Genomic DNA, 13,616 nt, shown 5'->3' on the forward strand with positions numbered 1-13,616 from the left:
CCCGTTTGTAGCAAATCCATGATCAGAGGTCATCCATCTTATTATCAAGTGATTGGCCAATAGAATGGAGGGAAGAGGTGATCAGTTTTCCCTACGGCTTAATTTCGCCAGGACTCCCCCTCTCCTGCCTCTTGGATACCCTGAAAATTGGGTCGGAATTACATAAAGAGCCCAGGGCAGATGAGTCGAAGTTAAAATCGGAATTGGGGTAAGTAACTGATGATCTGATGTTCAAACATTCTTGTTGGTTATGAGAAGTGATAGTGGATACATTCTGTGATAATAAAGTGAAGACTTCTTTAGGGCTACTTATTTGCATTTAAGTCTAGCCAGAATAAGTGTTTGCCTGTCCAGGTTTGCATAATTTACATTTCAGTCAAATAATCTTATCTCATTTGATACCATCCCGTTTTCCATAGGCTCATGAAAAGGTCAGACATATTTCTCTTAGAGAAGTAATAGGAGATAAGTATTTTTTTGTGTGTATCCACAGTAACCACATTATGTAAGAAAACATTATTTGATTGACACGTCAAAATATATCTGTTTGCACATATCATCAGATCGGATGTTTAGGTCTGAAACTCAGTTCTCTAAGAGCTCCTAAGGACACATTATGGCTGCTCTATGGGGGATTCTCACTAGGGGGTCACGCACGCACACACAGACGTACACACACGTTCCTGTCTCTTATGCTTGGCGAGATAACATTCCGCTTCCATCGGCTTGCGATTTCATAGTGTGGTTAGGGCTCAGTTTTGTCTGGCAGGCAGCCTAATCTACAGGCACATTTCATGGCAAATACGTTTTACAGCCGCTGGGGTTTCAGTAGGGCTGTTCAGCCAAAGAAAGTCTTTGACAAAATAAAAAGGTTGGGATTTGAACCTAGGACCTTGTGGTTAACAGTGTTTTTTAGTGCTGGAACTGTGCATATCAGTCATGCTTTACAAATGTGCACTGCTGACCAGAATTAGTCTGTGAGTTACCGTGTGAGGCGGAACGTGTGTGTGTGTGTGTGGTGTGTGTGCGTGGTGTGTACATTAGAGGTCGACCAATTTTTCAACCCCCGATGCCGATTATTGGAGGACCAAAAAATTTGCCGCCGATTAATCGGCCGATTTTTATGCATATATTTGTAATAATGACAATTACAACAATACTGAATGAACACTTATTTTAACTTAATATAATACATCAGTAAAATCAATTTAGTCTCAAATAAATAATGAAACATGTTCAATTTAGTTTAAATAATGCAAAAACAAAGTGTTGGAGAACAAAGTAAAAGTGCAATATGTGCCATGTAAGAAAGCTAACGTTTAAGTGCCTTGCTCAGAACATGAGAACATATGAAAGCTGGTGGTTCCTTTTAACATGAGTCTTCAATATTCCCAGGTAAGAAGTTTTAGGTTGTAGTTATTATAGGAATTATAGGATTATTTCTCTCAATACCATTTGTATTTCATATATCTTTGACTATTGGATGTTCTTATAGGCACTATAGTATTGCCAGCCTAATCTCGGGAGTTGATAGGCTTGAAGTCGTAAACAGCGCAATGCTTGAAGCACAGCAAAGAGCTGCTGGCAAATGCACGAAAGTGCTGTTTGAATGAATGCTTACGAGCCTGCTGCTGCCTACCACTGCTCAGTCAGACTGCTCTATCAAATCATAGACTTAATTATAATATAATAACACACAGAAATTCGAGCCTTAGGTCATTAATATGGTCAAATCTGGAAACTATAATTTCGAAAACAAACCGTTTATTCTTTCAGTGAAATATGGAACCGTTCCGTATTTGATCTAACAGGTGGCATCCATAAGTCTAAATATTGCTGTTACATTGCACAACCTTCAATGTTATGTCATAATTATGTAAAATTCTGGCAAATGAATTACGGTCTTTGTTAGGAAGAAATGGTCTTCACACAGTTCGCAACGAGCCAGGCGGCCCAAACTGCTGCATATACTTTGACTCTGCTTGCACAGAACGCAAGAAAAGTGACACAATTTCCCTAGTTAAAAGAAATTCATGTTAGCAGGCAATATTAACAAAATATGCAGGTTTCAAAATATATACTTGTGTATTGATTTTAAGAAAGGCATTGATGTTTATGGTTAGGTACAGATTGGTGCAACGACAGTGCTTTTTTTCGCGAATGCGCTTGTTAAATCACCCGTTTGGCAAAGTAGGCTGTGATTCAATGACAAATTAACAGGCACCGCATTGATTATATGCAACGCAGGACAAGCTAGATAAACTAGTAATATCATCAACCATGTGTAGTTAACTAGTGATTATGTTAAGATTGATTGTTTTTATAAGATAAGTTTAATGCTAGCTAGCACCTTACCTTGGCTCCTTACGGCACTCGCATAACAGGTAGTCAGCCTGCCATGCAGTCTCCTCGTGGAGTGCAATGTACTCGGCCATAATCGGTGTCCAAAAATGCCGATTACCGATTGTTATGAAAAATTGTAAATTTGTTAAAGTGCTCCTTATATGCCTTTATACAAAGTCTAACATTGTTGATTAATGTATTGTAAGTCTTGTAAGGCATGTCCTGTATGTCCTGTCTATTGTCTATTAGGAGATGGAGAAAGCTGGTAGAACTTCCTCGCACTACCTCCACGTGTAATGCTTATCAAATACACAAATTCCTCAGATTGTTTATATTTTCCTATTTTCTGTTGTATGATGTTGATTATTGTTTTTATAATGACGTATAATGTCCTGTGTGTTGTGTGTTGGTACAGGGAGATGGTGAATGCCTGGTTTGCTGAGCGAGTCCACTCCATCCAGCCCTCCTCATCATCCTCCTCCTCGTCATCCTCCAAAGAAACCCTTACACCACAGAGACCCACCCAGCCCTCAGACAGTCCCTGCCTAGCCTTCTCCCTGCCCCCTTCCCTGGGCCTGATCGACGGGCGCTCTCCCTCCCCAGCCCCCAGCCCTGCTCCCAGCACCCCCACCCGCAAGATCTCTGCATCTGAGTTTGACAGGCCACTGAGGCCCATTGTGGTCAAGGACGCGGAAGGCTCACTAACCTTCCTCTGCGACGCCGAACCCGACCGAGGCGACATCCGGACGCCCATGCCCTTCAGAACCCAGCAGGGAGGGGTCGGGTTTGGCATCCCCCCGGGGATGATGGACGAGGTGGGCAGTGCCCAGGGGTTGGACCGCTGTGCCAGGCTGTTGGAGTTGGTGAAGGATGTGTCGAGTCACCTGGATGTGACGGCTCTGTGCTACAAGATCTTCCTGCACATCAACGAGCTGATTGCTGCTGACCGCTACTCCCTCTTCCTGGTAGGTAGGGGCACGATGGGAAAGAAGGATAAGGCACGGGTTAGCCTATTAGAGGAAGAAGGATAAGGCACGGGTTAGCCTATTAGAGGAAGAAGGATAGGGCACGGGTTAGCCTATGAGAGGAAGAAGGATAGGGCACGGGTTAGCCTATGAGAGAAAGAAGGATAGGGCACGGGTTAGCCTATGAGAGGAAGAAGGATAGGGCACGGGTTAGCCTATGAGAGGAAGAAGGATAGGGCACGGGTTAGCCTATGAGAGAAAGAAGGATAGGGCACGGGTTAGCCTATGAGAGAAAGAAGGATAGGGCACGGGTTAGCCTATGAGAGAAAGAAGGATAGGGCACGGGTTAGCCTATGAGAGGAAGAAGGATAGGGCACGGGTTAGCCTATGAGAGAAAGAAGGATAGGGCACGGGTTAGCCTATGAGAGGAAGAAGGATAGGGCACGGGTTAGCCTATGAGAGAAAGAAGGATAGGGCACGGGTTAGCCTATGAGAGGAAGAAGGATAGGGCACGGGTTAGCCTATGAGAGAAAGAAGGATAGGGCACGGGTTAGCCTATGAGAGAAAGAAGGATAGGGCACGGGTTAGCCTATGAGAGGAAGAAGGATAGGGCACGGGTTAGCCTATGAGAGAAAGAAGGATAGGGCACGGGTTAGCCTATGAGAGGAAGAAGGATAGGGCACGGGTTAGCCTATGAGAGAAAGAAGGATAGGGCACGGGTTAGCCTATGAGAGAAAGAAGGATAGGGCACGGGTTAGCCTATGAGAGGAAGAAGGATAGGGCACGGGTTAGCCTATGAGAGGAAGAAGGATAGGGCACGGGTTAGCCTATGAGAGGAAGAAGGATAGGGCACGGGTTAGCCTATGAGAGGAAGAAGGATAGGGCACGGGTTAGCCTATGAGAGAAAGAAGGATAGGGCACGGGTTAGCCTATGAGAGGAAGAAGGATAGGGCACGGGTTAGCCTATGAGAGGAAGAAGGATAGGGCACGGGTTAGCCTATGAGAGAAAGAAGGATAGGGCACGGGTTAGCCTATGAGAGGAAGAAGGATAGGGCACGGGTTAGCCTATGAGAGAAAGAAGGATAGGGCACGGGTTAGCCTATGAGAGAAAGAAGGATAGGGCACGGGTTAGCCTATGAGAGAAAGAAGGATAGGGCACGGGTTAGCCTATGAGAGGAAGAAGGATAGGGCACGGGTTAGCCTATGAGAGGAAGAAGGATAAGGCACGGGTTAGCCTATGAGAGAAAGAAGGATAGGGCACGGGTTAGCCTATGAGAGAAAGAAGGATAGGGCACGGGTTAGCCTATGAGAGAAAGAAGGATAGGGCACGGGTTAGCCTATGAGAGAAAGAAGGATAGGGCACGGGTTAGCCTATGAGAGAAAGAAGGATAGGGCACGGGTTAGCCTATGAGAGGAAGAAGGATAGGGCACGGGTTAGCCTATGAGAGAAAGAAGGATAGGGCACGGGTTAGCCTATGAGAGGAAGAAGGATAGGGCACGGGTTAGCCTATGAGAGAAAGAAGGATAGGGCACGGGTTAGCCTATGAGAGAAAGAAGGATAGGGCACGGGTTAGCCTATGAGAGGAAGAAGGATAGGGCACGGGTTAGCCTATGAGAGAAAGAAGGATAGGGCACGGGTTAGCCTATGAGAGGAAGAAGGATAGGGCACGGGTTAGCCTATGAGAGGAAGAAGGATAGGGCACGGGTTAGCCTATGAGAGAAAGAAGGATAGGGCACGGGTTAGCCTATGAGAGGAAGAAGGATAGGGCACGGGTTAGCCTATGAGAGGAAGAAGGATAGGGCACGGGTTAGCCTATGAGAGGAAGAAGGATAGGGCACGGGTTAGCCTATGAGAGGAAGAAGGATAGGGCACGGGTTAGCCTATGAGAGAAAGAAGGATAGGGCACGGGTTAGCCTATGAGAGAAAGAAGGATAGGGCACGGGTTAGCCTATGAGAGAAAGAAGGATAGGGCACGGGTTAGCCTATGAGAGGAAGAAGGATAGGGCACGGGTTAGCCTATGAGAGGAAGAAGGATAAGGCACGGGTTAGCCTATGAGAGAAAGAAGGATAGGGCACGGGTTAGCCTATGAGAGAAAGAAGGATAGGGCACGGGTTAGCCTATGAGAGAAAGAAGGATAGGGCACGGGTTAGCCTATGAGAGAAAGAAGGATAGGGCACGGGTTAGCCTATGAGAGAAAGAAGGATAGGGCACGGGTTAGCCTATGTCATGAAACAAATTTAGTATGAGATGATGAAGGATTAGTATTTCAATTATATGGTGCTGAATTAAACTGTTGGAAAAGTTGGCTCCCAAGTGTACTTCCTGCTGTCTCTAATTATAAAAAATTATTATTATTAGAATGACATTTTCCATTTTATATATATTTTTTCCCACACCAGATACAAACATACACATACGAACAACAACTTACAAACGCACACAAACCACGACACAAACATCTCATCTGCCCAGACCCGCATGTTCAAACCTCCATCCCTAGTGCCTGCATTATTGTTTGCCACATTGTGTCAAATTGTAAAAATAAATCAATCTCGGTCGCCGGTGCTATTTCAATAATAAATCATTTGATTTTTCCATTGTGTTAATGATGGCCGATTGATTGATTTCCAAGTTTTTACTATACGTTTTTTCAAGATGAGAAGAGACCCATTTAGCTGGATGATTATCTCACTACACCCCGATATGCCATGTCTTGAAATATGCAGACAGACGGATTAAAAGTACGTTTACATTGTAATACATTTGACAGCCAACTTTCTAGCTCTGCCCATACGTTTTGAACTTCATAGCAGTCCCAGAAAGCATGGATTATTGAGTCCTTGTTAGTTTTACACTTAAGACATGACTCTGCCGTTGTGCTGTAGAATTTGAGAAATTTGTCTCTTGTATAATACATTCTATACATTAGTTTATACTGGATTAAGCATACATTTTAGTTAACTGTAATTTCATTAGTTATGCTCCAACATTTCCTCCATCTTGTGCCAACATCAGTTATTTTTAAGTCTTGGTTCCAATAGTTTATATTTTTTTCTAAGAGAGTTGGATATGCTCTCTTTAAGGTTTTGTATATCTTCCCTCATATGAACATCCTTTTCTGACTCAAATAAGATTCCCTCAAGGTTGCTCTGATATCCGAAAGATTTCTAATCAAAATTTCGTGATATGTAACTTTTAAGTTGCATATATTTAAAAATATCTACATTGGTCAGTCCAAAATTGCTTTTTAATTATATTATGGAAATAAATGTACATATGTACAAAAGTATGTGGACACCACTTTAAATTAGTGGATTCGGCTATTTTAACACCCATTGCTGACAGGTGTATAGAATCGAGCACACAGCCACGCAATCGCCATAGGAAAACATGCTGACTGCGAGCCAGGCATAATGGCCCAACATCAGTGCCCGACCTCACTAATGGCCCAACATCAGTGCCCGACCTCACTAATACTCTTGTGGCTGAATGGAAGCAAGTCCCCGCAGCAATGTTCCAACATCTAGTGGAAAGCCTTCCCAGAATAGTGGAGGCTGTTATAGCAGGGGGACCAACTTCATATGCCCATGGTTTTAGAATGAGATACAGTGAGGGAAAAAAGTATTTGATCCCCTGCTGATTTTGTACGTTTGCCCACTGACAAGAAAATGATCAGTCTATAATTTTAATGGTAGGTTTATTTGAACAGTGAGAGACAGAATAACAACAAATACATTCAGAAAAACACATGTCAAAATTTTTATAAAAGGATTTGCATTCTAATGAGGGAAATAAGTATTTGACCCCTCTGAAAAACTACTTAGTACTTGGTGGGAAAACCCTTGTTGGCAATCACAGAGGTCAGACGTTTCTTGTAGTTGGCCACCAGGTTTGCACACATCTCAGGAGGGATTTTGTCCCACTCCTCTTTGCAGATCTTCTCCAAGTCATTAAGGTTTCGAGGCTGACGTTTGGCAACTCGAAACTTCAGCTCCCTCCACAGATTTTCTATGGGATTAAGGTCTGGAGACTGGCTAGGCCACTCCAGGACCATTAATGTGCTTCTTGCCACTCCTTTGTTGCCACTCCTTTGTTGCCTTGGCCTTGTGTTTTGGGTCATTGTCATGCTGGAATACCCATCCACGACCCATTTTCAATGCCCTGGCTGAGGGAAGGAGGTTCTCACCCAAGACTTGACGGTACATGGCCCCGTCCATCGTCCCTTTGATGCGGTGAAGTTGTCCTGTCCCCTTAGCAGAAAAACACCCCCAAAGCATAATGTTTCCACCTCCATGTTTGACGGTGGGGATGGTGTTCTTGGGGTCATAGGCAGCATTCCTCCTCCTCCAAACACAGCGAGTTGAGTTGATGCCAAAGAGCTCCGTTTTGGTCTCATCTGACCACAACACTTTCACCCAGTTGTCCTCTGAATCATTCAGATGTTCATTGGCAAACTTCAGATGGGCATGTATATATGCTTTCTTGAGCAGGGGGACCTTGCGGGCGCTGCAGGATTTCAGTCCTTCACGGCGTAGTGTGTAACCAATTGTTTTCTTGGTGACTATGGTCCCAGCTGCTTTTAGATCATTGACAAGATCCTCCCGTGTAGTTCTGGGCTGATTCCTCACCGTTCTCATGATCATTGCAACTCCACGAGGTGAGATCTTGCATGGAGCCCCAGGCCGAGGGAGATTGACAGTTCTTTTGTGTTTCTTCCATTTGCGAATAATCGCACCAACTGTTGTCACCTTCTCACCAAGCTGCTTGGCGATGGTCTTGTAGCCCATTCCAGCCTTGTGTAGGTCTACAATCTTGTCCCTGACATCCTTGGAGAGCTCTTTGGTCTTGGCCATGGTGGAGAGTTTGGAATCTGATTGATTGATTGCTTCTGTGGACAGGTGTCTTTTATACAGGTAACAAGCTGAGATTAGGAGCACTCCCTTTTAGAGTGTGCTCCTAATCTCAGCTCGTTACCTGTATAAAATACACCTGGGAGCCAGAAATCTTTCTGATGTAGAGGGGGTCAAATACTTATTTCCCTCATTAAAATGCAAATTAATTTATAACATTTTTGACATGCGTTTTACTGGATTTTTATGCTGTTATTCTGTCTCTCACTGTTCAAATAAACCTACCATTAAAATTATAGACTGATCATTTCTTTGTCAGTGGGCAAATGTACAAAATCAGCAGGGGATCAATTATTTTATTCTCTCACTGTATTCAACAAGCAGGTGTCCACATACTTTGGTCATGTAGTGTATTTCCTGTTACCAAGTCATTTAAGGTTTCTATGCCTTTAGTTTTCCATGTGGATCAATTTATCTGTGAATTCTGAAACGCTATTCAAGGATTGTTCCATAGGGTTGTGTTTTTAGGGAGTGATATTGGTTCTTGTAGAATATGTTTCATATTCTTCCATATTGTTCTAGTGTTCTTAACTATGAAGTGGTTAATGTTCTTAGCTTTATCCTTTGAACATAGACATGTAAAAAGATTCTGGGGATGAGCATGTGCATCTTCAATATGTACCCATGTTCGTCTAACTTTGTTTCAAGTAAAAGCCTTGGGTAGCGTGTTGCAGTTTAGGCTCCTCAGAGGAGGAAGGGGAGGCCCATCCTCCTCAGTGAATTTCATAAAAATATAAATTGTAAAACATTAAAAAAACTATACTAAATATAATCACGTGACCAAATAATTGATTAAAACACACTCTTTTGCAAAGAAGGTCTACAGTAGCCTCAACAGCACTCTGTAGGGTAGCACCATGGTGTAGCAGGAAGACAGCTAGCTTCCGTCCTCCTCTGGGTACATTGACTTCAATACAAAACCTAGGAGGTTCATGGTTCTCACCCCTTCCATAGAAACACAGTAATTATGACAACATCCGGAGGAAGTCCTCCAGCCTATCAGAGCTCTTGCAGCATGAACTGCCATGTTGTCCACAGAATCAAAGGATCAGAGAATTAATCTAGTACTGAAAGCATAAGCTACAGCTAGCTAGCACTGCAGTGTATAAATGTGGTGAGTAGTTGACTCAGAGATAGAAATTCAATAATTGAACAGTTTTGAACAAATTAATTTCTTCCAAATTAAAGGAGAAGCAAGAGAAGCAAGAGAAGCAGTTTCACTTACTTAGCTAGCAAATGCAGCTAGCTTGTTTAGCCTACTGAAACACCCTGCTCAAACAGAGGGATGCTATGTTAGCTAGCTGGATATGACTTTCCAACAAGGTAAGCTGTTGGTATTACTCATTTATTGCCACCGGGACCCGCCTGTGTAACTGCTTACTGACTATACACTAACATTACTGCATGATTGTAGCGGGTCTACTAACGCGTTGGTTTTATTAGCTATGCTGACTATGACATTACTTTAGCTAATATGGTGACAACGATGTAGGCTGTGTGTAGCGGTTTGGCCACAAGTGAAGGGAAGAGGTGAGAGGAGGAGAGATGCGAGAACGGATACAACGTGGCTGCTATGAAAGGGAACAGTGTTTACGTGCGATCAGGGGTGTATTCATTCCGCCAATTCTGTTGAAAAACATTTCTTAAATGGAACATAACGTGAAATTAACATACCTGAATTTGTCCAATAGAAACTCTTGTTTGCAACTGCTGGACATCATCATCATTAATTACACCCTATGTCAGCTAGATGCAGGCAAGTGTAAAAGGCGGTATTAAATCTCACTGTCTGTCCATGTGTCACTGTCTGTCACCTCAAATTTGTCTCTCGACCTGTGTGCACCTAAGTTGTAAACTTTCTTTCATACGCTAGGTTTTGGCAACCTCATGATGGGTAAAGAGAACATTTTGTAGCCTAAACCTATCGCTGTTACATTGAACTGGGTGAATAGAATATGAATGACAGTCATCCACTATGCTGTAAAAGAAATAAAAATCACCCTCCCTCATCTTAAACGGCACTTGATACAATTCCAGGTCAGGAAGGTTAAAACCACACTCAGACTTAGGAAGATGTAAAGCTTCCCTTTTTATTCTATGAATTTTATTTGCTCATATCTTTGGATTCCTGTCTAATCCTTATCTATCTAATTATACAACCGTATCAGGTAGAAATTAGAACATTTCCATGCAAATGAACAGTAAAGTATCATATCAAATCATGGCGTAGTGTAAACTGTAGAGCATTTTGCACAGTTTCTTCCTGTAGAATCTCGATAGGTATGACCTCACTTCTGTTCCTTGTTGTGTGATCCCAGGTGGGTGAGGACAGCTCCAACAGGAAGTTCCTGGTGAGCAGGCTGTTTGATGTGGCCGAGGGCTCCACACTGGAGGAGGTGTCTAATAGCTGCATCCGCCTGGAGTGGAACAAGGGAATTGTGGGTCATGTGGCGGCCACCGGCCAGCCCCTCAACATCAAGAATGCTTACGAGGTGAGACTTTAATTTATTTTTTATTTAACCTTTATTTAACTAGGCAAGTCAGTTAAGAACAAATTCTTATTTTACAATGACGGCCTACCCCGGCCAAACCCTCCCCTAACCCGGACTACTCTGGGCCAATTGAGTGCCGCCCTATGGGTCTTCTGATCACGACCGGTTGTGATACAGCCCGGGATTGAACCAGGGTCTGTAGTGATGCCTCAAGCACTGATATGCAGTGCCTAAGACCGCTGCGCCACTCTTCGAGACAGAGCCTTTCTTTCCTCGTTTTTTTGTAGTCTCATTCTCTTTTTATTTTCCTTCTTGGGTAAGGCTTTCATTTACTGTCCTATTTCAGCTGGTACTTACAAAAACATTATGCGGTTAAAAGCGATAATTTATGATGCCTACTTCAAAGAATTCATCACAATTGATGACCACTGGGCATCACATGGTAGTGGTGCCTGTTTCAATGAATCGTCAAGAAACCCAAAGGTAGTTATCACAGTAGGTAATTGAATGATTATTACAACATATTCCCGTGTACAGTCTAAGTACTACCTAGGTAACACTGTAAAATAAAGGGTAATCCTCTTTTGACCTCCTTTTTTTGCAGCCTCCCTTGTTTCTCTGCTGCATGTCAGGTAATATGGACACCCGGTGCTGTTTGCGTAGGTTTGCGTAGGTAGGATTATGATGATGAATATAATGAGGATGTTGGTGTGTGTGTTTTGAATCAGGACACTGTTTGTGTTGGAGAGTATGTGTCTTTGCTGTCGGAGTGCAGGATCTGAGAGTGACTGGCCAAGCATAAACCACAGAGCGGGAGGGAGGGAGGGAGAATTTAAAAATTAGAGATCAAACAGGATCACGTAGGTCAAAAAGTACATCACTGGACTGAAGGACACGCATTCAATCCCTCTCACACACACACTTAAAGTGAAATACTCACAAAAATTGGTGCGAGTTGACCTTCTTTTACTTAAGGGCCCAGACATACCTCACTCATGACACATCGTCCCTTGACAGTTTGAGTATATCGATCCTGTTGGGTATTGTTTTACAAGACGTATCACTTTCTTGCTGCAATCAATAATCAAACCGTCTTGCCATTTCAACCTGTCATTACCAAGGCAGTCTAAGATGGTCAGTCATGAGTATATGCAGTAGAGTAAAGGTAGTAATGCTGTAATGATCTGTAATGATTAAAGGTAATAGTATCAGTCTTGGCCCAGTTACAATGTCATGGCCCCTGGAGACCATGCCGGAGTTTAACCTTTGACCCACATAGTGATGTCACTGCACAGGGCCTAAAACAGGGCTCAGCTTTCCTTGCTGTCTCTCAGCCATGGAAAATACACGGTTGTGCTGACTGCTGAGTGTAGTGTGCGTGCGTGCATGTGTGTGTCCATCAGCTGCAAGTGGCCACTGTTCTATTCCATTTTTACCTTGCTGTCACATATACATTAAGAGCAGGATTGTAGACATGCAGTATGCATTTGACTACGTACATGGCGCGTGTATCTACTCAGATTGCAGCAGGACCAGAGGTCTTCCTGACATGATCCCCCTCTCTAGGACAGTGGTTTCCAACCTTTTTTAACCCCTTTAAGTACCCCCTGTAAATAGGCCAAGTACCCCCGGGGGTCCTAGTACCCCTGGTTGGGAACCACTGCTCTAGGAGATGTAAACTTCTCTGTGTTCTCCCAGTAGGGTCCCAGCTGTGTCAATTGGTGGAGAGGGAGATGAAAGCCAGAGTCTGTAAGGAGGACAGGATGTGTAATGTGAAGAGCTCACACACACACACACACACACACATTGACACACACACATTCGCACGCACGTACACGCACATGCGTGTGCTCCCACACACATACAAACACACACACACACACACACACACACACACACACACACACACACACACACACACACACACACACACACACACACACTCAGCCAGACCCCCTGTGGAGGTAGTATGTCTTTGAAAGAGAAGGCAGATGTTTGAGAGAGAGAGAAAAAGAGAGTGTTCTTTCTTCTTTGTGTACATGTCCATGTCTACTCACATGCAATTTCATGTGACATCACTCTACCTTACCCCTGATTAGCTAGCTGCTACGCAATCATCTGGTTGCCGGCCAACAGTTTTCAGACTGACGACGATGACTTTATTGGTGATATTTATAGCACTTAATTTTGATGAAGTGGCTGGGTGTTTTCCTAAACAAGCCTACAGGGACCTAGAGTGGAGGAGAGGGAGGGAGAGAGAAGAAGAGATAAATTAGAAGAGACAGAGCGAGGAAGAGACAAAGACAGAGAGAGAGAGAGCCAGTGGCTTCTTGTCAACACACCTGTGTCCAATTAGTTTGTTAATCCGGTATGGACAGGGGAGAGGTGTGGGTGTGTGTGTGTGTGTGTGTGTGTGTGTCTGGTAGCGAAACAAGCCACCAGCTGGGTCCATAGAACCTGATACGGGACCTGCGTTATGTTTTTACAAAACAGCCAAAGCTTTCAGGAAGTGCATCTGCGTCACTCTGCATAGAGGTAGCTCCTACCTAGGGAATTCCTAGCTCTTTGATTGGCTCGTTAAGCCCCAGTTTGGGCAGTTGAGATGGCATTCAAATTGTCGGTGAAACCGGGATCAAAAGTCCCCTCTGGATGTTTGATGTGGCGCAGCACTCTGTGGGGAAAGTGGTTGGCAGCCGCACAGGCCAGACCCATATGTGGAATTTACAGGGGAAGTTTTCTTATCATACCCCTACGGTGTTGTCTCTAGAACAGTGGTCACTTTTACACTGAAAAAATATACTGCTCAAAAAAATAAAGGGAACACTTAAACAACACATCCTAGATCTGAATGAAAGAAATAATCTTATTAAATTATTTTTTCTATACATAGTTGAATGTGCTGAC

The 13,616-nt window shown here is 43.7% G+C and overlaps 1 protein-coding gene across 4 annotated transcripts in view; it reads left to right on the plus strand.

Annotated features, from left to right (window-relative positions):
- pde5ab (phosphodiesterase 5A, cGMP-specific, b) overlaps window positions 1-13,616 on the plus strand; it is a 93,779-nt gene that overhangs the window by 28,757 nt on the left and 51,406 nt on the right. For all 4 annotated transcript variants that reach the window (XM_029753511.1, XM_029753512.1, XM_029753509.1 and 1 more), the window contains 2 exons: window positions 2,759-3,308; window positions 10,539-10,712. In XM_029753511.1, coding sequence (XP_029609371.1) covers window positions 2,759-3,308; window positions 10,539-10,712 — 724 coding nt within the window. The remainder of the gene's footprint in view (window positions 1-2,758; window positions 3,309-10,538; window positions 10,713-13,616) is intronic.

Source organism: Salmo trutta, chromosome 5, assembly GCF_901001165.1.
Source record: "Salmo trutta chromosome 5, fSalTru1.1, whole genome shotgun sequence".
Classification (NCBI taxonomy): Eukaryota; Metazoa; Chordata; class Actinopteri; order Salmoniformes; family Salmonidae; genus Salmo; species Salmo trutta.